General features: G+C 49.9%; 7 protein-coding genes across 7 annotated transcripts; 2 read left to right on the top strand and 5 right to left on the bottom strand.

Moving 5' to 3' along the window:
- Positions 1–155: 155 nt before the first annotated feature.
- APUU_40271A (PXA domain-containing protein) lies at positions 156–4007 on the top strand (the record flags this gene model as incomplete). The annotated part of the gene is made up of 3 exons (XM_041703324.1): positions 156–675; positions 754–1564; positions 3278–4007. 3 exons carry the CDS (start codon positions 156–158, stop codon positions 4005–4007), a joined length of 2061 nt encoding a protein of 686 aa, XP_041556021.1.
- A 2048-nt stretch (positions 4008–6055) lies between these two features.
- Positions 6056–7802, bottom strand: APUU_40270S (uncharacterized protein; the record flags this gene model as incomplete). Its single annotated transcript, XM_041703323.1, has 3 exons — positions 6056–7211; positions 7283–7304; positions 7370–7802. The coding sequence occupies 3 exons, from the start codon at positions 7800–7802 to the stop codon at positions 6056–6058; spliced, it is 1611 nt and encodes a 536-aa protein (XP_041556020.1).
- A 6348-nt stretch (positions 7803–14150) lies between these two features.
- Positions 14151–15783, bottom strand: RBG1 (GTP-binding protein RBG1; the record flags this gene model as incomplete). The annotated part of the gene is made up of 10 exons (XM_041703322.1): positions 14151–14170; positions 14230–14350; positions 14412–14768; positions 14821–15158; positions 15217–15287; positions 15344–15380; positions 15436–15510; positions 15572–15614; positions 15676–15696; positions 15763–15783. 10 exons carry the CDS (start codon positions 15781–15783, stop codon positions 14151–14153), a joined length of 1104 nt encoding a protein of 367 aa, XP_041556019.1.
- Positions 15784–16479: 696 nt separating this feature from the next.
- Positions 16480–17352, top strand: APUU_40268A (putative cysteine dioxygenase Cdo1; the record flags this gene model as incomplete). Its single annotated transcript, XM_041703321.1, has 5 exons — positions 16480–16725; positions 16785–16841; positions 16924–17061; positions 17112–17169; positions 17237–17352. The coding sequence occupies 5 exons, from the start codon at positions 16480–16482 to the stop codon at positions 17350–17352; spliced, it is 615 nt and encodes a 204-aa protein (XP_041556018.1).
- A 674-nt stretch (positions 17353–18026) lies between these two features.
- GLG2 (glycogenin) lies at positions 18027–20513 on the bottom strand (the record flags this gene model as incomplete). The annotated part of the gene is made up of 6 exons (XM_041703320.1): positions 18027–18834; positions 18892–19481; positions 19559–20146; positions 20226–20332; positions 20396–20423; positions 20481–20513. The coding sequence occupies 6 exons, from the start codon at positions 20511–20513 to the stop codon at positions 18027–18029; spliced, it is 2154 nt and encodes a 717-aa protein (XP_041556017.1).
- An 805-nt stretch (positions 20514–21318) lies between these two features.
- On the bottom strand, positions 21319–22871 carry APUU_40266S (alpha/beta fold hydrolase; the record flags this gene model as incomplete). The annotated part of the gene is made up of 3 exons (XM_041703319.1): positions 21319–22131; positions 22196–22665; positions 22733–22871. The coding sequence occupies 3 exons, from the start codon at positions 22869–22871 to the stop codon at positions 21319–21321; spliced, it is 1422 nt and encodes a 473-aa protein (XP_041556016.1).
- Positions 22872–23600: 729 nt separating this feature from the next.
- Positions 23601–25468, bottom strand: CAP10_2 (putative capsule-associated protein CAP1; the record flags this gene model as incomplete). Its single annotated transcript, XM_041703317.1, has 2 exons — positions 23601–23652; positions 23709–25468. 2 exons carry the CDS (start codon positions 25466–25468, stop codon positions 23601–23603), a joined length of 1812 nt encoding a protein of 603 aa, XP_041556015.1.
- Between the last annotated feature and the right edge of the window lie 401 nt (positions 25469–25869).

Here is a 25869-nt window from a genome sequence, read left to right as displayed (position 1 = left end):
TTCCGTATTAGGAGTTGCTGTGACGTCCCATTCGTCGCGTTTGAAGCGGTCGACGACCTTGCAGTTGCAGATTTCGCCGATGCTGCTGCACCAAATCCTCCGATTCCATTGCTTTTCGCTTGATTCAGCTCAATCTACGCTTCATCTGCGATGAAATGACCACCGATCCTGTTGTTTCGGGCCTCCAACCCTTTTCCCATCTCAAATCGGGCCCGACTACTTCCAGCTCCAAGTCAACAGCCGTTCCATCTTCCACGACCACCACTGCTCCTTCGCAGTCTTCCCACCGGGCGCAGCAGGTGAAGAATGTGTACCGCGATGAACAACCCAATGGCACAAGCGACAAAGCCAGCACTGCACTGATTCGACGCGTGCTTTGTCCTCATCTGGGAAGCTATGGCGGTGCCACTTCCCCGTATGCTCCAGAGGAGCTATTACCACCGCTTACGAGCTCGAATGACGTTGACCGTCAACTTTACGCTTTAATTGCCATAATAATAAAGGAGTTTATTTCGTCCTGGTATTCGAAGATTACATCCGATCAAGCTCTTATCAATGAGGTGATCCAGCTGATCGCGCACTGCACCCGAGCCCTTGAGCAAAGGCTGCGGGAGATCGATATTGCACAGCTAGTTCTGGACGATATCGCTGGATTGGTGGAGGGACATATCATTTGTAAGTAGTAGTTACTGTATATCCATCCCAGGAAACCGTGGAATATGTGCTGACCGTGACGATTCTGGGAGGAATCAGCTTATCGACTGGCCAAAGAGCAGTCCGAGCTATCTGGACTATCGCCATACCCGCGCGAGATATACCATGCTTTGAATCCGCATCCAGGCCTCTCACCTGTTCCGAACCCCTCTGATACGAAATCTGTTTCTCAGCAGCGAGATAACGAAGCTACATACCGACGATTATTAGTGAACGGCGTTTTGGCTATTCTTCTTCCGACTGAGGACCTTGAGAATGCATGCTTGCGGACCTTGACGAGCGACATCCTGGCTGACCTTATCCTCGGAAACGAAGTGAGTGGGAAGGTTTGCGAAGGTAGGTTCCTATGGGAGAGTACAGCTAAGCTGCTGGAAGTGATCTCAAGAAACAAGGGTGGCGACAAGGTTGATGGGATAGGATCAAAGCTATCTCGTCCAAACCAACTACAACAATTTGGCCTGCTGTCAAGCAAAGATGGCGAGAATGATCACACGTCCTTGACTTCCCAACCGCAGACTCCAAGCTGGATATGGCGCATTATTCAGTATGCCTTTTTCGCATATGTGACACTACGCTTTATTTTGTCGGGCCTATTTCGCAAAGCGTCCACAGCCCCGGCGATGTTTGTTTCGCGCCCAACTCGTTCGCGTAGACTTGTGGACGAGTTAGGCACGAAACACGGCGACATAGGAAAGCGCCCGGTGCTTGGTTATCGACTCTATGGCATGCTGTCGCAGTTACTGGATATCCACCAGCGAATGCCATGGCTAGGAGGACTGTTAGCCCTCCTCCAGTATTTAATCCTGGCGGGTCCAGGAAGAGTAGGAGATACCAGCAGTACTCTTGATAGGTGAGTTGCTCCTCGCATTGATTTGGAATTTTGAACTCCTTTCTCTCCTTCCCCTACGACCCCTCCCACCGTCGCACCATGTATCACGGACCTGTTCGCAACCCACATGGTCCCGGCCTGCCTTGACGAAAGAATCGGAAATAATCAAGCGCAGCAAGCTCCTCAGTTGAAGGCTGCGAGCGAATGGTTTGTTGAGGATGCCGTGTTTGGTTTGATCTCCGAACGATGATCTACGAATGGCGTTGGCGGGTGCTTTTCTCAGTCCGGCCGCTTCAGGCGAGTCATTGGCAGAGGGTGGACGACCAGCGGGACGTCAATGCAGCAGATTTACATTGCTCGCATGCTGCATCGATCACTTGATCTGCTTGTGGGTGCACCGCGCATCCTTCGCAATCTGCGGCAGCCTGCTCTCATTCGCTGGTGCATTCTGGTATCAGGCGTTACGCACCCTGACCTCAAAATACCGTCATATAACCAAGGACGTATCGTCAATACGGGGGGTCCCCGACAGAAGACAGACCCCTGGCCGACCTTCGGGATCACTTCTCATTTTGTGCATATGCTGAGTGAGGGTTGTTTGTGCCGCAATATCACTTGGTCGCCACTTGTCTAGGCCTTCTCTCTTCAAGTGTACGGAAATTGGTTATCTCTCCGTTTACCGATTGGCTATCTTGACAGACGAAACTCAGAGTTCAACGTTTTTGTTCTGAACTTGGTCCATTCAACGCTTGTGGTCGAATTGGACAGGCCCGGCCCTTTCCGTCCCGTGCTGGATCCAGTCTTCACCGTCATCAGTCATCACACTGAAGAAGCCACCCCCAGCCTCCCCGACAGGACAAAAAATCGGGAAAATATGGAATCCACATTCGAGTTTTTCACGCCTGCTGATCGAAAAGTGGCGGGGGGCCATTGCTTTCGACTCCAAAGGAGCCCTGGGAATTTTGACATTGGAATCACGAGCATCCACAGCGATCCCGCATGAGGAAATAGCCTTGTGTTAGCTTTGGGGTCTTCGCAGAGAAGGACCACTGGAGCAACCAGTTTTGCCTGCATTTTTCTTTTTTCAAGCCAATCAGCGAAATTCCTTGTCCGTGAATTTTGGAATTCAACCTGCAGCCGAGGAGGGTTCGAAGGCTCATCTCGTGTTCAGGCCTGGCGAGTAAGCCTATGATGTTCCATCAAAATTGTGGATTCCCGGTGGCCCTTCCTGATTGACGATGCACGCGCCGAAGAAAAGCCTTCTTGATCTGAGTATTCAGATTCGTTGTCGACGTCTCCAGAGTTGAGGGGCCCTTCCAATCGTACCTGTAACTGGCCCAAGCTTCTCGATTTCCTCTGATCAGGCAGATCCTGTTCTCTCCCACCGCGTGCAGCGCATCGAATGATGAAATATCTTGATTGCGATTCATCTGACCAAACTACTGCCAAAAACGGACAGAGAAAGACGGGACAGATGACATCCCTGCAATGATGGGAAAGACTTGCCAGGACCCGAACTGAACTGCTTCTCCACACCTATCGCTCTCTCCCTCGTCTTCTCGTTTGGCCTCTATCGAGATGCTGGGAACGACCTTTGCTAGCCTTGTTTTTTTTATTTATCATTTATTTAATTGTTTTGCCCCTCCTCTTCCGAACATCGCTCGCAAGCCCCAACCAAATGGAGGGGAAAAGAAGAAATGCGTCTTTTTTCACTGACATTTGATTCTCCACTAGGTTCCTCCACGAGAACATCCAGGAGTATGTGCTCACCCCCACCTTGTTACCCAATCTTCTACTCGCATCGCGAGAGGCGCTTTTCCCGCATAATACTCGTCCGAAACCTGGAGGGAGTGTCAATCGCACCGAAGAGCCGACATCGACTGCGTCAACCCCGGTAGGGGGGCAGCCATCCACTATCAATAATAATAATACGCAGGCGACTCCCGCATCCGGCGGCAATGCAATAACACAGACTCATATAGCGGCGACTGCGGGATCGTCTTCCTTGTCGCCGGATCAGCAGCGGCGCGCCTCAAACGCCGCCGAAGTCGCCTCGATAAGGCGCAAGTGTGCACTCGGGATTCTATCCCTGATACCGCGCCCAATCGCACGCCGTGTGCTCGGAGTTGCGTCGGAGACTGGTATTAAGAGAAATTTGATGCCTCCTCGATTTCCGGCTCAAGCTCTGAGCCAATGTCAAGATTCCGAGCCTGAAGCTGGAGACCCAGGCCATGCCTTTATGCCCCCTGACGGGGCCACCGACAGTGACGGTGACGCGGAAGAGGAGCTCCTCGCCTCGACTATTGAGACCGAAATCCTGGATTTGTTCGCAGATGAGTACTGCAACAAGCATCTAATTTACTCGATCATTGAGACTGTACTCGCGAGGCTCTTGCCTGAGTTGTCGGATCGTAGTATTGCTGAGCTGATGGAGGACAGGGGAGTTTTCGTACCCCCTGGTTGATCTGAGATTATTCTGAGCGCTAGCACATACTGTAAACAGGAGTAATATTAATGGAGTTTGTAGCATTTGTGGTTCCCATGCAAGTCAGTATAAGGTACGGAAGTAGGGTGAGATAAGAAAGAAGCTCGGGCCCTCATCCACCGCAGACATAGGACTATGGGGGTGGCCTTGACAAAGATAGGAAGGCTTGGGCGAGCTCCAGTGCAGGCCATGGATACCACAGCACCCCCCAAAGCTTGCTATCGATAAGATGATACCTGCCCAGTCCTCATCGGGGCATTTACCCAAAACATCCTCCCCTCCGTTCCCTCGACATTATTAAAAGTTTAAAACCAATCGTCGCAGTTGACTGAAAGTACGGAGGGTTGGTTGGCGATGAAACCTCCATTATTACTAGACAAAGAAACAAAGAAAAGCAGGACAGAAGAAAAACAAAATAGGAGAATAGAGTTCTTGAGGCGCAGCGCGACGCAAGCCTGCAGGTGGTTTTCCCCCCCTCTAGTCCAGTCTAAGGTAGTCTAGTCTGCGACCTGCTTTTGCGGTGCCCTCCCTGTGCCCTACATACCGCCAGGTTCGGTAATCCGGAGGGATGGACTTAATTATGCAGTGAGCCGAGTACACCCATTTAAGTCCTTGGTGGTGTGGCACAGAACCAGAAGAGGTAAATCGGAGGGATGCCAGACCTACCTACCTACCTACCTACCTAACCGCCTGAACCTCCTTGGATTGGAAATTGGAATGGGCTTTTTTGATCAGAAGACGCTGAGCAATCGAAGACTGCGCGCAGGTGCAGGTGCACTGGGCAGCCGACATGGCACCCATCCATCCATGACTGCAGCCCGAGCAGCAGACCGGGGGAGACCGGAGCGAGAGACTTATTGGCTGGAGGGATTATTATGCTGGGTATTTCTTCCGGACCCTGCTTATAGCCTTAGGTAACTAACTAGTAGGTAGGGACTGCTTTACGTTCGGAAGTAACTACTACTCCAAACTTCAGACCCCGCGGTTGTGTCGGTCTGCGCAGGTTCCAAATACTAGGTACTTGGTACCTAAAACCAAGCCGGAAGTACCGATAGAGACAAGGGCTGGCTGGGTGCACAAAGTGGGTTTAAAGTGTAACACCTAGTACCGATGACAGGCGATCGGGTAGATGTACATATCATGACGTCTAATCTGGGGCTCTTAGTCGAGTCTCGGCGTGAACTGGTCTTTGGAAAACCGACTGGAAGGATGCAAATGTCAAAAGACCCAAACAGCCGGTCTGGCCGCGAGAAGAGAGAAGAAAAGAGGGGTGACGCAAAAGATGCGGTGAGTGGGAAGCGCACTGAGGAGGAATTACTAAGGAAGGTACTTCTGTATGTACGGTCTGGCAACTCAGTCCAGATCGGTATTGTCAGCATCCGACAGACAGCGGCTTGATTGCTTTCAGTCGCGTCGTGCGTCAGAAACGAGTTTGATAGAATGGTAAAGTAAATGTAAGTAAAGTGTTGATAAATGCATGATGGAATAATAAACAAAGCAATACACTTCATGGGATGTAGGGGGAATCAAATGCAGTTCGCGTGAGCGGGCTGGTTTAGATAGATTATGCAGGGAATAATGGAACAAGAACAAGTGCAGCGATGGCCAGGGATTCAAGGGGTATGGGAAGAGAGAGCTGCTAGGGAAGTATAAAATGTATGAAACAAAGAAAACAAACAATTCAACAAATTCGCGCCGTTATATCCGTAATGCATCCTATCCACCAGGAGCAGTAGTGTAGTCCTCCGTAAATATCATACCGTATAAATGAGGTCGCCCTCGTAAAATCTTTATCATCCGGTTTTGCCCAAAATCCAGCAAAATGTGCAGGTGCTTAATCAAACATGGAATCGACAGTAAAGGCCAAAAAAAAATAAAATCCAACATGCAATAGAAAATGAACCATCCCAAGATCTTAGAGAGTGGGAGAGGGATAGCATAACAGGGGGGAAATAATGAAGAATAAAAATAGAAAAAAAGACAATAGCCACATTCTTGTGGTTAGTTGGAGCATTGTATGTAGGGAATCAGCCGAAGTTTTGAATACTTCGCTTCTTGGTGAGGCGAGGCTGATGGGGGACGTCGTCATGCTCGTCGATACGAGTAAGTCCTCCCGGGAGTGTTGTTGGTGGTTGAGCTTTGGCAAGCTCTAACCTCTCCATCAATTTGCCGATAGTGACGTATTCCTGGGCGCCTAGTCCAGACGGCTGATGTTCGAAATAGCTCATGACTAGCTCCAAGGCTTTGCGGGCCTCATCTTGGGTAGGGGACCCCGGTGAACTGACGGGCGAAACGGTTGTGGACTTGGAGTATAACGGGGGGTATATAGTTTTAGCGCGAATCTCGGGATTGCTCCGATTCCGTTTAATTGTGCCGGTGGATGTATCGAGGTTGAGTGAAATCTTTTGGGCCCCGTCTTCTCCAACGGACTCCTCCATCGCGGCAGGCAAAAGACCCTTCATGGCCGACGTCGGGTTGGGTGACTCGTCCGTGGGCATGGAGACAGGATCCGGGTTGATGAGTGGGAATGTTTGGCTCCTGGGTCTGCTGGAGTTCCCGTCCGTGGGTGAGACACGGGACTGACTCAGGGGCGTGAACGGACTCTCGGTAACCAGCGTCGACGTTGGAGAGAAAGAAGCCGTCGTATCAAGCGAGATTGTGCTCTGGGAATGTGCGTGTTGAAAGTCGATTCCTAGGTCTGTGGGTCCAAGAGATATACTCCCTCTGATGTTTTCCTGGCTCTGGGCCGGAGACAATGGCGATGGGGATGCGAAGCCGGTAGGTGAAATGGGCGAGAGCACGGTAGGCGACTGCACGGCAGATGCCAAAGCTGAATTAATGCTCAAACCAGTTGGACTCGCCGACTCGCTTTTCGTCCCAAACGAGCCCTTCCGAGCTTTGGCACCGAGCAAGCCGTTCTTGTGCTTGAACTTCTCCAACCAGCTGTGAGTCAGGACCTTTTCCTTGCCGTCGGGGTTGCCACAGGTGCTGGCGAAAAAGAGGGCCTTTTCTCGGATCATTTCATCGGTTAGACCGTGTCCTCCTCGCTGATAGTTCCTGACCCAGTTGGACAGGGCCTTTTCGATATCAGGGACTCGGCCCTTGTTCCTCTTAATTGGTGATCGGCTTCCATCCTCAGGGTTAAGGTACTTGTCCTTTTGCCTGAGCACTTTCGAGACGGTGCTTCAAAGAAGTGTTAGAAGGCTTTGGCCTGATACTCCGGGCCCATGAGGCCACCGAGGGAGTCACTTTACCTTCGTTCAACGCCAAACAATGCTAGATTGCACCCCATTAGCCTTTGTTTTTGTTTTGAGACCGTGGAGAAGTAAACAAATACATACCTCCAATGTCGGTTTGCTTAGCGGTCTTGTTCTCCTCATGATAGAGGCACATTTTCCGTCGATCTTCGTCAGTGAGCGTCCTCCGCGGTGTTGAGCTACTCGCAGATGACTTCCTGGGTGGCGGAACTGGTGCAACTGGTGATACAGACGGGGCGATTGGGACAGGGCCCGCTGGGAGCTCTGGGGGGTGGAATGGAGCTTGAGATGTCGGAGTAAGCATACTGGGCCAGGCATTAGAAGGCACGGTCATCGGTAGAGGCACATAAGGTGGTGGTATTGTGACGCCGTAGGCGGGATCTAGTGGCACGGATCCGTACTGAAATCCGTGATATTCCATTGGTGGCGAGTGTTGGGATGGATGAAACGCGCCCATGTCCATCCAGGGAGACTGCGCAAAGCCATTGTCCTGCGCATGGGGGGTCTCTGTATCCATGGCGTAGAAACCTGGGGATACAATGCAACGCAGGAAGCACCAGAGGGCTGGAGCAGTGGAGAGAGGGCGAGGTTGGCGGAGGGGACACCACACTATAAGCTGCAGGCCCTAGGAGAGGAGGGAACTGTGAGGGGAAATGACGAGGACAGAGAAAAAAGTAAAGAGGGAAAAAGGGCCGGTAGCAGTAGGAGTCGGAGCCAGAGCAGTGACAGGACAATCTAGAGCCAAGACAAGCAAAAACCAAGCAGATGATGCATATTCAAGATTGAACAGTCGCAATCACAGCGGTGAATGGTGGACAGGGACAAAGTCAGACGTGCTGGATCCGAGAGCGCTTGATCAGGGCTATCCCAAAGCGACATGTATGCATACAACAAAGCTTGGGCACGGGGAAGAGAGGGAGGAGGAAGAGACGGGGGAGGCGAGGATGGGGATGGGATGCGTGTAAGGCATGGACGGAGTTTAAAAATTGGTTCAGACGTTCAGACCAGGGCGCAGGCACAGGGACGATCACAAAAAAAGAAAAAGGCATCGGCCAGAGGATTTGCCTCGAGCAGACGTGAAGAGAGTATACGACTTGGGTAGGAGGACAATCTCGGTCGAGGCGCTGCGATTGGGCTGGCGTGGATGGTGGAATGGTACCTCGCCGTCCTACCCCGGCTCACCAATGCCATCCGCCGCAGGGCCCTTTGATTTGATTTGATTTATTTTATTTTATTTTATTCTATACATTATTTTTAATTTATCGTCTGGCCGGGGTCCAGGGCTGGATTCGACAGACTCGAGTGAAGAGATTAAAATTACGGCTGGATGCTGGGAGCGAACAGGATTGAAAAACAGCACTTCTGCGCTCTGATTGGCCAGTCCGAAATCCTCTGCAGCAGAAATGGTGGGGAAGCTCCCCGCTGATTGGTCGGCAGCCAGATTGACGAGCAGGGATCTCAGCTCGGCCAAGTTGACAGTACTTGACCGTACGTAACCCCAGCCCTCGTCATGGCCTGTACTGCGCGGTGTCTTGATACCGTACCGCAATACGCACTGGTTCCTGTTCCTGCTGTCTTGCCAGGTGCCGGGAAAATCTGACGATATATTATGGGATGCATTGAGCTTCTGGCTTCGACTCCGCAGGCAGTTACACCGATTCTTATGAAAAGTCAGTGATGACTCGCGCACGGAACAGAGATCTCAAGTGGAGCCAAAGGGCTAAAAACAAGGGCCAATTTCGAACAAAGCGAGAGAACAACAGAGACCGAAGAGAACTCTGGATCGCTAATCGCATTATCGCAAAGACCCGAAAGAATGCAATTCTCCTCCCCTCCACAGTCCATTCTCACATCCTCGACTCTTTGTTTTCCACCATCATTTAGTGTCTTTTTTTTTTTTTTCCCTCCTCTTGCGCATTTCCCGCATCCGGTTGCCGTCATTACATAAGTAAAGCCTGTATGACACGATCCCTTGAGGGTGTAACTCCACCCATCAGGCATGAAGATCAAAACTGAAAATGTAGAGGGGATCGTCCTCGGTCAACAAACCTTGCGTGATGACTCGCTAAGCCCGCGGAGACTTCCCCCGTGAAGGACTCAGCTAAGACTCCAAGCCCCGTCTTGAGCCTTTGACGGACCGGGAGCGGATCGCAAGAAATCGGTGAAGTTAAAGGCCCGCATGACATACCAGAAGGAAGACGGGTGGTTCTTCAATCCGTACGGGATTCTCGGAAATCAGAGAGTACCAGGATAGGCCCAATTATTGTTCGGAACGCCAGTCCCAAGAACGCCCTCGCAAAGGGGCATGGTGACTATGTCAGAGACGAAATGTCATAGCTTGGACTCTCGCAAACCAAGTGGAGCGCCAGCAGGCATGTGAAGGTTAGCTTGGACATTTTAAAGAGACGTGCTTTTATCCATCAGAAAACGGCCCTTGAGGCCGCGAGGCGTTGAGGAGGAAATGGGCCGGCGAAGTCGATCTTTATCAGTGCTCTTGAGGAAGCGGCATGACCGAGGGCTTATTTAGTGAACCATCGACAAATCGAGGCTCGAGCTTGTCAGGAATCAGGATTAGTATATGAGGGAACGACGATACCCACCCAGGACTGGAGTAGTTCTTCTCCTCTTTGCTCAAAAGAGAGGTCTCAGACTTCAGGAGGGGCGGAACAGCTCGTTCAGAAAATCCTCCTACCAAGGACTCAGTTTGGACTAGCTCTTGCTCACCTGATAAGTTGGTAAGCCCAGTTAGAAAGCATACCTGATCTGCGTCTAACGTACTTTGTCACGAGAGAAGCCATGAGATTGAGAGGGCTTTCGCACGAATCAGAAGCCTCGAAGTGATTTCAATTTCTTATTCGTGACTGAGGCTGACCAAAGATTGGAAGATATACTCGGCCTATCACGGCAGGTCCAGGAGGCATGGTTCCTTCAGAGGGTGACACTAGAAGGACAAGGTCAGTTTAGCGTTAGCAGGTGCCTTCAAGAAGGTTGAAGGTTGATCGAATTCAAGAGGACTGCGAGGAGCTCGGACCCCACACTCCACAAGGCCCGCAGCGGTCCACTCCGGGCCGCCAGTCTAAGCTATGCAAATCTTAATATTCGCAGCCCCGAATGGCATCCACGTTTCTTTCAATACCCGTCCCGTATTCCGACCACAAGCTTGATTCCAGACTTGACCGGGGCTTCCCTGCCAACATCTCCATGTTCCTGGCTTGAGACCTCAGGTACCCGTCTTGTTTGGTTGTCTGGGTGTCTGTGCCTGGCGGCGCCAGTTCCACTGTCAGCATAGAGGCGGCCCGCGGGGGCTGCGAATCCGATGTGTATTCTAGGAAGTTGATGTATCAGTGGCTTGCGCAGCCTTACTGGGGCGAAAGAACCGAGCCATTAGGGTGCTGGAGAGCAGCAATTTGTCCTGATGGGGTAATTCTGCTGATGGCGTGGAAAACGTGATTAGGGCCGCGCACCAATCAGTGGAGCCAGCCTGCATATTTGGCTGACCACGAGGGCTGTCAGCCAAGTCAATTACCGAGATCGAGCGACCACAACTAGTATTGTTTGTAACACCTTGTCTCAGAGGTTGTGCAAGGTGGTGCTCAGTGGTGCTAATTGTGGCTTTCCGCGCTTCCTTGGGTAAGGCGCCAGACCTGGGTTAACTTTGTTTAACTCTCTTCGGAAGGACTGCGGGCTATCCTAGGTTGGCCGTGGCTGAAGGTTTCAAGGCGCTTCTGTAACTATCAAATCACCCAGACTGAGTCAAACTTGCTTCAGAAAGAAACACGGGTCTACCATTGGCGCAACCCTCAGTCCAAACCAAGGAGACAGGTCAACACTCCCATGGGCGGCAATAGATATTGCGAGTTTTATAAAGTTGTTGAAGTCTCGACCCAGAGGTGTTGGATACGAGAGCGTTGTTCAAGGGAGACGAGTATCAAGTATCAGCCAGTCGGAATCCAGGAAGAAAGCGAAGCGAGACATTTTTTTTATTACTCGGAATTGTCCTCGAGGAGAAGTGAGAAGCACCGTCGCACGCGGTAATAGCCTTATGGGGGTATACCTCCAAGAACAGATCTGTCAGGTACCACGCCATGCCATGGCATTGCGCAGCATGCCAATTTGCCTTATGGAAGGAAGGTGTATCCTACCGTTAATATCCGCAATTCGCAGGGTAATTATCTGCTATCAGGATTGGCTAAGACAGGGTGCACCCCAGTCCGCACCCTTTTCCAGGCATCCTTGAGCGGGGTCGGGTTGTCGTCATTCACCCTCCACGATAATACTACATACAAGCGATAATGGTGCTAAGAAAAAACTAGTCAGGCCCGATTTCGCTATGGAGTATTGAATCCCCGAAGAATCATGACATCAGGCGATCAAGCGGGCTTTACGCTGCGGCTACACTGTATGGTATGACAATGCTGGCACGGAGTACTGAGTTGAGTCAGTCGACAATTCGACCCGTATCGTAAATTTGTGGACTCAAACAATCCAAAATAACGGCGGATCTCTTGAATAAGGTGTCGTATATTCGGAGAAGTGCCGCATTCCTTCTCTCCCCCCAAATCTTTTTGTGCTTTTATATTAATAAGATTATCGGTCTCCAGCCAGTTCTGGAGGCGAAGTGTGGCTGGCAGGAAGGATCTGCGACATCAACCAAAAATGAATAAATAGGATGCAGAAATCAGAAAAAAAAAAAAAAAAAAGAAAAAAGAAAGACAAGTGACTTTTTGTGGTAAACTTCACCGTACCCATCACCAGAACAGGGCCACTTCGAGACGGCTTGAGAAGAGTCCCTGCTTTGGTACCTAACGTATATTATTAGGCGCCCAACAGTGCCGATAACCATCTGTGCCGTCTTCAGACAACGAGTAACTGGATCTCAAGTTCACTCGACACAGTCAGTAATATCAACACGGGATCTGGGCCGTGGATATCAATTGAAGATTGAACGAGGCTGTGTATTTTGTGGTAGGGTATCCGTAAATCTCGGCGCTTAGGGTAGAGCGCGGAAACCTTGTCCAAGGCGGCCCCGTCCCCTTGCATCAAGTAACGTCATCCTATCCAGCAGAGTCGGTGAAAGACTCCGCGTGAGTCGCGAGTCGAGTCGCAAGATTTCCCGGGGATTGATTGCCTGGTTTGCGATTGATGGAGACACCAGGGCAGAGATATTCCTGTTGATACTGATAGGTCCAGACGGAGGGCCCATGACCGATGGAAATGATCCGAGCAGCCTTGGGAATGGCGATTCCGAGTCTCCGTATTAGGAGAGACTTATCAATCAACGTTTAGTTTCAAGAGCGGTTGGGCTCCGCCGTCGAACTAGGCAGGAGTTAGGTTGGTTTCATGGTTTGGAGTTGAGAACTTGAGTCCCCGATCAAACTCTCAACTCCAGTTTTGATGCATGTCATTATTTTTACCGTAACCTTATATCTGGATCGAGAGTTCTAGATTCCGTTGCGATTCAGTCTCAAAAGGCAAAGGCCTTCGATTCGGGGGTAGAAGGAGAGGGGGAGGTACTTTTGTACGCCCGTACGGAAGCCGCTGGGCCGCCATCTTGAAGTCCAACAGGATATTCGACAACCCCTGTCGTGTTGCCAACATCTTGACTGGGTTGTTGTTACCGTATTTACGGTAAGCAAAATTGAAACCCAATGGCAAATGAGACGCCAGGAAGGTCCGATTTCCTCCTGTAGGTAGCCATCTGATTTCACCTACAACTCCCTCCTGACACTGCGCTGAAGCCCCGCACCCCGGACCTTGTCTACTTGCAGCACCATGGCTAAGTCGCAGCCTTGCTTGGAATTCGAGGATCGAGATATCCCCAGAGTCCGAAGCCGTACAGATTGAAATGATTTGTGTCCAGTCCGCTGGGGTCGTCGTGCATATGCATTGAGCAATTTAAGGACGAACGGAGTCTCCTGAATCCTGACCAGGGGTATTCCATCCTCGGTTTGCGCGCTGCAGAGGCAAGATCCCGTGGAATAGGAGAAGATACACTGGCAACGCGGCGTGCGCTGCCCGGTTTTGTGCAAGAGCGCAATTGATGCGTTCCAAGGTTCGTCTCGCACAAGCTTGAGTCAAGCCCCATCCACTCAACCCATGGTTATAAAATCTCGCTGTTCTGAAGCTGGCGCTCACTCCTAACTGTGCTTCGTCTACAATAGTTCAAGCCTAGATCCAAGCAGTCACCAATCGTCTTCTACCATTATCGACGGACGACGATCACGTCGTCCGGTGTCTCTTATTTGTTGTGTTTCATCGAACAAAGGGGCAAAGTGAATTGAAGAGGCAAAATAGGAGAATACGGTATCGGAGCATTTAATATGTCGCTACTCGTTCAAATATCCTGGGCTGTGATCTAGAACTTCCATTGCTTTTGGGTTCCGAGAAATTCGGATGTTTGCATGGTCCAAGGGCGCCTCGAACGTTTAACTAAAATAAATGAGAAGAAATAAAGTTGGCAGGACTATGTACTGCTCACCAAGAAACACCGTCGTTTAGGGCAGCTTTCAATCCCAACAGCTTCTCGTTCCTTCCTCACGCATCTTTGCGATGAGAACCGATTGCGCATCACATCGGGCAGCAGAGGAATGCAGACTTAGTCGCGGTGCAGGTACCCCAAGGCTAGCTAGTGATCTTGCAGGACCAAGCGGCATTTCGCAGCATGCTGCCCGTGCGCAAATCATCCCCTCCAATCAATCCTCTCGCACCATTTCGCAGGGTTTTATCACAAGGTCTGGAACTCTTGGATAGAGTCCTTTGCAAACGCAACCCTAGCACACAGCCCGCTCAACTTTCTCGACGCGATTCGTCGTAGGTTGTTCGTGTTCGGGCCAACACCCCGGTGTTGATATCTTTTCGGTGCCTTTTACCGCTTGATAATCGTCACTATCGTTACACCGTCAGTCGGTAGTTCCAATAAAACTTCAAGGAGAGAGTATACGGACCAATATCCTCATCAGCCAGTTCGTGGGTGAGACCAACACGCTGTGGTTGATGTTTGACGGACCGACCATAGACAATAGCTTGTTTGAATTGATCCTTGATGGTCCGATGGATGGAGTTACACTAAATGCGTGTCAGCGAACTATGATACCTAGTTGAGTCTTAAGTGAAGGGAGAGTCATACAAAGTCCTCGATGGTACACGCGTTGGCCCTAAGCACAACAGGGGCAGTATAGTCGGGAGCCTTCCCCTTGGGCTTTGTGTAAATTCGACGGAGGTTGAGCTTCTCCCACATCAATTCCAAAAGCTCGTCGATATTCCAGCCGTGCTCCGAGCTAATGGGAACGGCGTTAGGGATTCGGTACAGAAGATCAAGCTCCTCGATAGTAATGGAATCAATCTTGTTCAGAGCGTAAACGACAGGTATATAAGCGCGGCTTTTAGCCTCAAGGACATCAATGAGATCATCGATCGTCGCGTCGCATCGGATGGAGATATCGGCAGAAGAGATTTTATATTCACCCATGACAGCTTTGATTTCCTGCTTAGGTCAGTAACCGCCATAACATACAGATCCGGATTCGACAGCTTACGTCGTGATCAATGTGAGTCAGGGGAACAGTGCTTGTAATGGCAATTCCACCTTTATCCTTCTTCTTGAAAACGATGTTAGGGGGTTGTTTATTGATTCTGATTCCGAATCCCTCCAATTCCGTTTCAATAACTTTTTTGTCGATGAGTGGCTTGTTGACATCGAGAACAATGAAAATGAGATGGCACGTCTTGGATACAGCAATAACCTGCCGACCACGACCTTTACCATCTTTGGCACCTTGGATAATACCAGGAAGATCCAGAATTTGAATCTTCGCACCGTTGTACATCACTTGTCCCGGAACAGTCGTCAAGGTCGTGAACTCATAGGCCGCGGCTGTAGCAAGATTCCGTCAATATATGGTCCCCAGCTTTCACGCTTGGTCTGCGCATACCTTCAGAATGTTGACCCGTCAATTTGCTCATCAATGTACTTTTGCCGACAGAGGGAAACCCAATGAAACCACTATTACCACGTCAACGACAACTCCATGTTAGAAAGTATGCGCAAGAGAGACATACACACTGGCAACACCGGTACGAGCAACATCGAAACCAGCTTTGAATCACCGAATTAGAACAACCCAGGTTGACGATCATGCAGTTGCACTTACCACCACCGCCACCGCCGCCTCCAGACGGTGTCAAAAGTTCACGTTTTAGCTTAGCAAGCTTGGCCTTCAACTGTCCTGTAGTTATTCCGTCAGCAACCGGCTCCCGTTTATAGAAAATCCGCCCGCGTCATCATACCCAAATGATAAGATGTGTTTTTGTTCTTCTGCGTCCTGGCCATCTGTATATAGTGTGTTAATGTGCGTTCTATAAACCGCAGGCTTCGGGGACCGGGAGCGAACCTCATCCTCGACTTGCTTAATCTATACTCATACATGGCCTGGTCAGTATTACATCTGAGAGAAAGTGGTGGGACATTGGGAGCTGACCTTATCCACGGTGGTCGACATTATGGCGGTATACTACGAGATAACCTCCTCGTAAAGGGGAATACTTATACAAAATTGGAGCAAATAGATGCCGGTTTGGCTTGTTGAGATGCCCACTAAGCGGATGTTCTGTTGGAAAGAAAGAAGGTGGTGTTTGGCGGGGATAGTTCGACGGATCAATCTTTGAATTTGTGGCCGCCACCTGATTTGCCCGCTCTGGGCGGAGGATATTGTTGCCTGAGGCATAAAGGTATACAGGCACCAACTCTTATCTCTTATCGCTTATCGCTTATCACCATCATGGATTTGGTTCATGTCGCTCTTTCTGAAGATCCTCTACAAACGCGCACTAAACCTGGGCCATGTGCCGCGGTCAAGCAGTCCATCATTACCCATGCCGCTGATAACGAAATCTACTCTTTGTGTGCTTCCAACCTCTCCAATTCGCCCTCCTAGCGCAACCCTAATACTCGACACACTTTCTGTCCTTACCTGTTACCGATAGCCCGCATTCGAGGATAGGGTCCGACTAGAGAGCAGTGAGGGAGCTCAAGATGCCATACCTCACTTCTGGATCGGCTACTCCCTCTACTCCCTCAGGTTCTGGGGAATCTTCCAGTAATGCTTTCGAGGAGCTCGTCCAAGACCTCAGTATTGCTCTTGGCCCCACGTCGGGACTAGACTGATGATGTCGACCCTCTGAATATCCAGCGCTTGATGGAACTTTATACCTCAAACCAAGATGAATGGCATAGTTTCGCTTTAGAAGACCTAAACAGGTCTTACACGAGGAACCTTATCGACGAAGGGAACGGAAAGAGTAACCTGGTGAGCTCCCCTGTGTTAACAGGGATTATTCCCTACTTTTATCATTATTCGGATCAGCCTATAGGTATAGATTTATTTTTACGGTCGTTGTACATGTTCCTGACGGTTCTTTTACGTGCGCGTTTGAGCAGAGAGGTAGCTGGGTCGAGATCACATCCATGAGCTAATTATATTCTTAGCTGATCCTTGTTTAGAGTCCTGGAAGGGGTAGCACCATTCACGACCACGCAAATGCGCACTGCGTTATGAAGGTACTATCATACTGCCAGTTTTTCGCCGTTTTGTTATTTACTTTGGTGGCCTAAGCTGACTGTTTCAATTCCTTTCGATTAGGTTTTGAAAGGCACTCTTCAAGAAACCTTATACACATGGCCGGACCAGGAAAGAGTTGAACGTGGACAGGTTTCTCCTCCTCAGGTCAAGAAAGTGACTACGTATGGTGAAAATCAAGTCACCTACATGTCTGACAAAGTCGGTTGGATGGCCCCATTAATAGCTGAAGCTTTGCTGATATCTCAAAGTTGGGCTTGCATAGGATCCACAACCCGGATCCCAACGATGTGGCTATCTCTTTACACCGTATGTACTCTACCGTCATTATATGCTCCTCACTCCATATTTCTCACACAGACCTTTTATTTCCTAGTTTACACACCGCCGAATGCCGCAAATTACGGCTTTTCCATCTTCGATGAAACATCCGGAAAGGCATGCCACATCAAGCAGTCGCATTTCTACTCAATTAGAGGCGAACGAACATGATTCCGTCCTTGATCAGTCTTCATGGCTTGTTGGTTCCAGCGTTTCTTCGTCGCATTCAACGTTCAGCGTCTCCTAGTAACCACTGTAAATCAACCCAAGTATCCTTATCCATCGGATTCTTGATACTATTCCTACGCCCATTTTTATACCCACAACATGTCTTTGTGGGCATTTTGCATAACTACTAACACCCATTATAACACTGAGAAAAGAATTCTTGGTTCTCTGTTGATAGTTGCCCGTGGCACATTCGTTATAGGATGCGCTTCCTCTTACGATTATTATAGGATACCAAGCACATCCATATTAAATGATTGTGAATGATTTTCTCTCCATCTGCGAAAAGTGCAACGTAAATACTGATTATGCTCATGCAGTCTGTATCCACCTAGAAACAATGCAAATATAGATCGTGTGCTTGAAACGAAATATTATACATCATCCATATAAAAATGTGAATTCAACGCATCAGAAGGTTGCAGAATAAACAATGCAAATGCAATTAGATATTTGAAAACAAAAATGAGGGGATAAAAAAAAAAAGATAAAATGCATATATAGATTTAGATGAAAAATATCAATCTGGATCTGGTCCAAATTCGCGCGAGTGCGAATGCGACTCTTCCTCTCCCATACTCCCACCATCCCCATATTCAAGAACCCGAGTAAGCCGATCAACCAGCGAATCTGAACTGTCCAAGCCGCCGTTCTGCCGCCGGCGCAACCGCTCGAGACGGACTGAAGGATTCTGTAAACTCCCAGTATAAGTACGTCGCTCGAAGGAGGTGTAAAAACACATCAACCGTGAGACCCACCCAGTCCTCCTGACTTGGCACGCCTTCTGCGGCGGGGAGTTGTTTTTTTGTGAATTCATCGGGGCTACCTGTTGCTGGAGCCCGGTGGATGGGCGCCGGCGTGACAGGTAAACTGGGGCGTTCGGTTTCGCTGGGGAAATCGGTTATCCGTGTGCCGATGTTCGGACCGGGTTGTCGGGTTGGTGTTGGCGTTGAGGTATTTTGTTGGCTGGGGCCGCCTGAGAGGACCTGGACACTGCCCTTGCGGGGTCCTTGTATGGATTGAATGTATTGTTGAATTTCTGGGACCTCGTCCCAGGCGTTGGACCGAGAGTAGGTATCCCATGATTCACTAGGTAGGCTGGGTACTTCGGATGTCCAGGATGTCGGGTGAGAGGATTGAGATGTTCTGGAGTCTTCTTTGGCAGATATCGGAGAGGGCAAGCGTTGGATTTGGGGCTGCTCATCAGCAAAGACTCTTGTGGGCCTTGGTGCGGTCTGCTCCCAGGGGAATATCTGGGTGAGTTTCTTTGGCTCTGGTTTCACGGCCGGGACTTGGTAATACATGTTTTTCGGGGCCTCTGGGTAGGATGCTGGTGGCTGGAAAAGCTGATTGTCGTCCGACATAGTGTATGTCTTCGTCTCCAATGCAATTCCCTCGGGCTTTGAATATAGAGGAGGTGGTTCCCTATAATAGTAAGGGTCAGTTGGTATATTTGATAGCCGAACAGAGAATTCATCCTACCGAGACGCATCCCATTCCGCCTGAGGCGCTTCGAATGTTGGTTGCTCCTGTGGCTTCTGTGGTGGCGGCCGAGGTGATGGTTTGCGTTGTGTCTCGATGGATGCCTGCGGTTGAGGATGATGAGAATCACCATGGCCCAATGGGTGAGCTGGCTCCGATGATACACTGGGTCCTTGTTCTGGAGTAGACTGTGTAAAACGATGAGTGTGATCTTGATGGTGTTGCTGTATATAAGTTTTTACATGCTCTTCTCCCCAAACATATTGTGGAACAACGCTGATGACAGGTTGACGTGCAGGTTGCTCGTAAAGTTGCTCTGAAGGCTGTTGCGCAGGAAATGTTACATCACTTGATTCCGGAGGATAAGACAGTTGGGCGGCCTCGTTTGAAGTTTGCTCGCGCGTGTGGTATTCTAGCTGCGGACTTGAGGAGAGGTCGGTTTGAGGTACTGATATCGTAACGACGGATGCCTGCTCAGAACACTGCTGTTGCACAATTTCGTGTGAAGTTTGAACATGTATCTCGGATACCGACTCGTCTGTATAGACAATATGCGGAATAGCCGCTCGAGTGTCCGGCCGTATTTGTTCCTAGAGATACATTAGCCTCACAGCCCGAATTAAGACCTCTAAAAAAATCAGCTGTGCAGGACAGCTATGCAACTCACGATAGCTATAGGGTAGTAATGTCGATCGTAGATAGCCCACCACCTTCCTAGTAATTGGTTGAAGGGCGAGTCGAAAGGAGTCACTTGTCTCGACATATTCCAAGGTTTCTGAGATCCAATAAAATGTACCAAGCTGATCGTACTCTGAAAGTGTTTATATGCTGGGATATATTGATAATTCGCGCTGGGCGTGCAGTTGTAGGTAAAACTGAGCCGATGCCAGTCGCGAAAATGCATGTTCAGTAACCCTTGGTCGGCGCCGTCAAAGCTGATGCCTCTTTCCGCAAGAGCTTTCAGCGCAAAGTAATCCTGCATGTTGGGTCGTAATACCATAACACCGCTGTTGAAGCAATCGGGCCAGCCGACGTCCGGCGCAGCGGCGAAATCTACGTCCAGTTCCAGAAGCTCGTCCGGAGCTCTGACGGCTACCACGTCGGAATCAATGTATACAATGCGCTCGAACTGTGTTTGTCGCCATAGCTCGATTTTGGTAAAGGTGGCTATTAAATCTGGCCGCTCCATGAGCCACAGGTTCGCTGGGGTGTGGTTCGTCATTCGATAAACAGGAATGAGTACATTGTAAACGGCCTAAGCCAGCTAGCTGTGTTAGGAACGGTTGCGGGATAAACCAGGACTTCCCATGTGTAGAAGGGCGTGGACTGCGCACCTGAAGCTCATTTATCGTGGAAGCTTGCAACGTATCGGGGGTATAAAAAGCAACCAGCTTGGCCCGTGAGCCATTATCGCGTAGTGAGTGGGCGAGGACCACTGCGCCTAGATAGAGAATATGTGGGTTAGTATGTGGAATTGACAATCGTCAAGCGATCATTGGATTACCAGGAAGGTAGTTATCGCTCAAAAGTAGCTGTATTCGAGTTAAACGACATTCAATGGCGCCACAAGCTCAGGGCGGGCTACGTACAGTGCAATAAACTGCACCTTCTGGGGTAACCATCCCGGAGGCGATTGAGGGTAAGGAATGCGCCAAAACTTCAAAAGACAGAGCCAGAAAGAAAAACCAAAACGAGAGTAAGCCGAGTCAACGGCCTCGAAGCTGAATCCAAGCTGTGAGGGAGGGGAGAAAAGGATGGGGGCTTGTAGAGCCCAGATGGACGTTTCCCCTCACGGGAGTCGCGTTATAACGGGAGCAACCCCGCCCGCCACCAACAGGGATGGGAACTGTCTCCAGGGACGCTGCTATGATGCGCGATAAAATTTACTCTGCGACATCTCTGTTGTTTATTCTCCGGAGGCTCCGAGCTCTCTATGGCCGCGATTGAATTGAGATAAACAAGGGCTCCAAGGGGTGATTGGAGACGGGAGCAAGGCAAAAATGGCACAATCGGCTTGCTTGACCTTCGAGCTCTGAAGCTTTGACCTCCTCTTTATCCAAGCACCAGCCTTGATCAGTGCTGCTAATTTTAAATCTCTACCACTGTTTCTCAACATTATTGCATATTGCATATATTTCTCTGCATGGGAAGATGTATATACCTATGTATGGCACGGGGAACAAGATAGACAATCATTAGTTACACCGACCAAGGCCTAAACACCCATTTGGTACAACTCAACAGCCATTCGTAGAGAAAATCACAACTTAAGTAACACTAAAACAAATCATTCAGTACCCACGCTGGTCACAAAAGCACTTAAAAAACAAAAAACGCACATCAACAGTCCAAGAATGAGGGCCAAACTAGAACACCAGCGCATTATATGGAATCAACTAGACCCAGATCATCCCGCAATCCAACAACTCATTTTCTAATCGTCACCGTTGCTCCCGGACAACAATCCCCAACGATCATTCCAATGTCATCGTGTTCACCTTTCACAGCCCACTCAACCGCCTTGGTCAATGCAACCTGACCCTCCCGCTCCAGCGGAGTCCAGTGCGCACTATTTGGAAGCTCAATGACCTGGCTGCCTTTGGTAAGGTAGTCCGAGATGCCGTCTAGACACAGCTGCCGAACGAGCGCATGGTCTTTCTGGCCCCAGACGACGGTAGCTCTGGCTTTGAGGGCTCCTCGCGGCCCCTCATCGAATAGCCCACCTCCACTGCTAGTGCGCTGGATTCCAGTTCCTTGCGCAATATCGTGCAGGCCAGCTACGGTCTCGACTGATTTCTTCCACCGGGCAACAGCGGTGCCTTCCCGGTAGTAACGGCACATTTCAAAGAAATTGGAGGCGGCTCGCCTGGTGATCGCAGTTCCGGCATATCCCTCGCCATCGGCTGTTTGTGTCTTGCTTTCATGGATCGATGGGCCACTCGAACTAGCCATGCACTCTGCGGCGTCGACAATAGAAAACTTTTGTTTTCCGTAGGACGTCTTATGTGCGTATTTCAGAAACGATTGATTTCCTCCAGTGCCAACGTAACTGACCAGAGCAGGGGGCAGCTGGAAGACAGCAACATATCCCGAGCTCCATACTTGACGAACAACAGGAACCAGCGACTTTATGGCATTGACCAACAGGGAACGCTCGTGGATTGGTGCGCGTAAAAATGATTTGAGCATTTTCAACGAGGACGCCAGCCGACGACGAATATTAGAAAATACCAGGGGAACCTAGAAGCTGTGGGTTAGCCCAACATAGCTTTTTCGCGTTGTATAGTGAAACAAAAGCACGTACAATTGGCGCGTTAGTTACGATGAACCTGTTGGCCAGTTCAGGGGCTTCGGCAGCCAGTCGCATAGAAAGCAAACAGCCCCAGTCATGGCCAACTATAACGGTTCTTTGCTCGCTGGTAGCTCCATTGCTATCGATGCCATATTTTGCTCTCATAGCAAGTATAAATTCGGTAAGGTTCTCTAGAACCGCAGTGGCGGAATACCGATCCAGACTATCGGAACCACCAAAACCTGGTAGATCAACGGCAACCAGAGTAGCTGTACCCTGGAGAGACTCTACGTTTAGCATATGACGCCATAGTGCCCAGCTGTCAGGGAATCCGTGGATGAAGATAACCAAGGGTTTGGCAGCGCGGGTGGCGGCATTAGGTTCATTGCAGACGTAGTGAAATTTGAAACCATTTCGTAGAGTGTGAATTTGATGAGAGAACGCCGACCACTTTTTCGATAGGTCCCAAAACCGATTGCGAGCTGGTTGAATATGTGAGTGCTCGATCAACTTCCTCGGAGACACGCTGTTTGAGTGGGCTGCACTTACCCATCTGCAATTCCAGAGTTTCCTTCTCTGTGGTTCCCTTGAAAAAAGTACCATTCAGTATTGCTCTAACCGCGTACATCATCATTGTGAACCCGCCATAGCCAAAAACAAAGGCCGAACTGAGCAGCGCGGACGTCATGTTTGTGTGTTGTGTCCGACAGGACGAGGGGAACACCTGAGATGCCGTTCCTTGAGATTGGGGAGACCAATGAAAGAATATTATGGGCTTAAGGACAGCTTTAAAATGGAGTACTGGCAAAGATAGGTGTCATGAGGAAGACTCGAATAGGTCCATGTCAGGGAGCGAAGGACGAAAGATGTGTACGCTGCAGGCTACTATAAGTATATTTCGGCCACTCACGTGCAATTGCGGTACTAGTCCGAATCCTTAGTTCGGCAACAAGTCCCGTCCCTATTAATCGCAGGAGCATACCACCCCGACCATTACAACTAATCCCGTAGGATGGGGGAGGTCTTGGAGTGATCTGACTTCTGAGCAATGAGGGCAGACGAATATCCCAGCAGAAGAATGATCGCGCAAGAGAACCCTTACCGTACCTAAAGATATGCATTTGGTCATTTGCCTTCTCGCCACTGATGCCATCGCACAGCAGCGTACATCCGGCTCACCTATGACTGACACCCGGCGGTGATATGTTGGACACGGTCGTGGCTCGAATCCATTTGTCGAATTATCTGAACGTCTTTCTGCCTGGGAATGTGAAATGGGATGGTAGACGTCTTGCGGCATACTACCAAAGTTGGAAGTTGGAAGTGAATAAGGTATGAAATGAGGCATCATTCGTGAAAGGTTTGTGCAACCGTCAAGGTACTGTATATATACACCGTAGAATATTAAATAATTACATCACGCCACGAACCCCAGGTTCTCTCTATTATCGTCTACCAAACGCCCGTACCTGTCAAATCCATCGTCAGATTACATTTCAACTCATGGTGAGAAAGGGTGACTTACTCCAAGAGTAACCTAAAGAACCAAACCTCCATATCCTGTTTGCGCAATGTTCTTTGGGCCCAATCCTTTCCTTTCTGAGCTAGGCGAGGCCCTGTGGCCTTGCCTTCTTCTTCCGATATAAAATAGCGCATGGTCTCGACGAATTCGTTTCCCTTCAGGCTCATTGGTATATAATGAAGCCAAGGTTTAAGCCTCTCATCGTGCCATTCTCGGAACATAGAAACTTTGAATACTAAGCTGTTGCTTTCGAGGAATGCGTGATACCGTCCGCTAAAGGCGTTTCCGTCAACATCAACGAGATACTTGTAAGACCAAGCCCCTTTCTGCTCTACCTGTGGTGTCAAATCGAAGAACTCCTCTTGGGCGGCGCAGTCGTGCTCGTCACACTGTTGAATAAAGGTGAAGTGAACATCAAAGAGGTCGTGGTAGTTGCGGCGATCAACCTCTTTAGATTCCCATTGTCCATCGTCATTCTTGGCAAGGACCTTGACCTTACCCAGAGAGTTGATGTTTCCGACCATTACTTGTCGATGCTGTCGCCGCCAGCCCCCGTTTACCGACCACCCACCAGTTGTAGAACCTCTCCAATATAATTTATCAATCTTTTCTTCCCAGCTAAGATCCTCTGGCGCCACATATTCTACCCTCTTATCCCAATACCAGGGGCTAGGGTACAAAATATCCTGAAAGGTAGAAACCTTGCTTTGGGAGAAGATCGGGAAAAGGTCATGGACAACGTCGAAGGTATTGGGCCGTTCAAAGAACGCAAACGTGTCACGTAAGGAAGGCGTGTTGCACACATCCGAAAAGGCCGTCGCATTGTGGATGAAACCAAACTCTGTATGAGCGTATCCCGTAGTGTCGTCTGGTGGGTTCTCGTCGAGGGATCGAACAGGGCTATCGGCGGGGCACGACATTCTCGATTCAATCCAGGCCGGCTGGCGAGATATCGTATTGAAACGAGTGGTGCGCACTCCCTCGATGCGGTCCCCTTTGTTAACGTCGCGTGGCCGAGCCGACCATGCGTTGACGGCCGATTGTGTCGCGAAAGCACGTGGGATGGCATGGTCTTTTGCTATCGAAACTAGTCTTTGGAGATCATCATTGGGCGAAATGACTCGTGGTTCGTCATGGACATTAAATGCTAAATCCATGTCGGGCAAATACTTGACGAAATCCTTGACCATGCCTTGTGTAGCCGGCCTTCGCCAGTCTTCTTCCCCAAGTCCTTCAATCAACGATACCTTTCCATTTCTGACAAGAACTCCATACAGGCCGTTACCACCTCCAAGAGCCTCGCGGGCGCGGGCGCGAATAGTTTGGGGCGAAAGGCCCCAGAAGGGCAGCAAAGAATGATAGATAGTGTCGTACTCGTCGATCAGCTCAACGCCCTTCGACTGAGCGTATTCAAACCATTTGTCAAAGTGTGGTGGGGGGTTCATGTTGTAGCGCCGGCGATATTCGTTGACCGCATCTTTCAGCGTTTTGGACTGACGCTCCAGGAGCTGGTTGAGCTGTTTCTCTGCATCATCGACGAGACCGGCTATTGGGTGCACAGCGCCCGAAGCGTTAGAGGCAGGGTCAGTCGAGAGCTCAACATCTTGTTGTAATTGTGATGGAGGGGAAGCCTGTGCAGGAGGAGCGATATCCTGATTCCCAAATGCCCCCGATTTGCGGCTCTCGAGAAAAACCAGCGACAAAAATACCAGAAACCCCGTTGCCACTAGTAGGCCCAGGCGCTGATAAGATCGTGCAGCCATTAATAATCGATGAGATAGCAGCACACCGTCAGGCAGCTCGTTTGAATAGCATTTCGGAGACGCGAGGGGGGTGGGTTTGACTTAGGAGTTGTCGGGTCGAGACGCAGGCAAATTTTAAGCACTCCTTATCCTTCTCGCGCCAACCTTTCCTACTATACCGTGTAAGGTAGGTAGGCAGGTGGAGGAGTTTGCGTCACTTCGTGGGGCGAGCTGGTCACTCCGTGTCGTCAATGACATTTCGATTTTCATGGCCGTCCCAAAAAAAAAGGAAGCGACCGGTTGCCCTGGGCAAATCAACAACAACAGAGAGCCCAGAACACTCCGGGCTGCTCCACTTGTGGTGCCCGGAAATCTTGGCACCTCTCAGTCTCTCACAATTGGACCTTGGTGGCCAATAGAGT

This window comes from Aspergillus puulaauensis, chromosome 4, assembly GCF_016861865.1.
Source record: "Aspergillus puulaauensis MK2 DNA, chromosome 4, nearly complete sequence".
Lineage (NCBI taxonomy): Eukaryota > Fungi > Ascomycota > Eurotiomycetes > Eurotiales > Aspergillaceae > Aspergillus > Aspergillus puulaauensis.
Note: the sequence above shows the minus strand (reverse complement) of the source record. Positions and strands in the feature narration are given on the sequence as shown.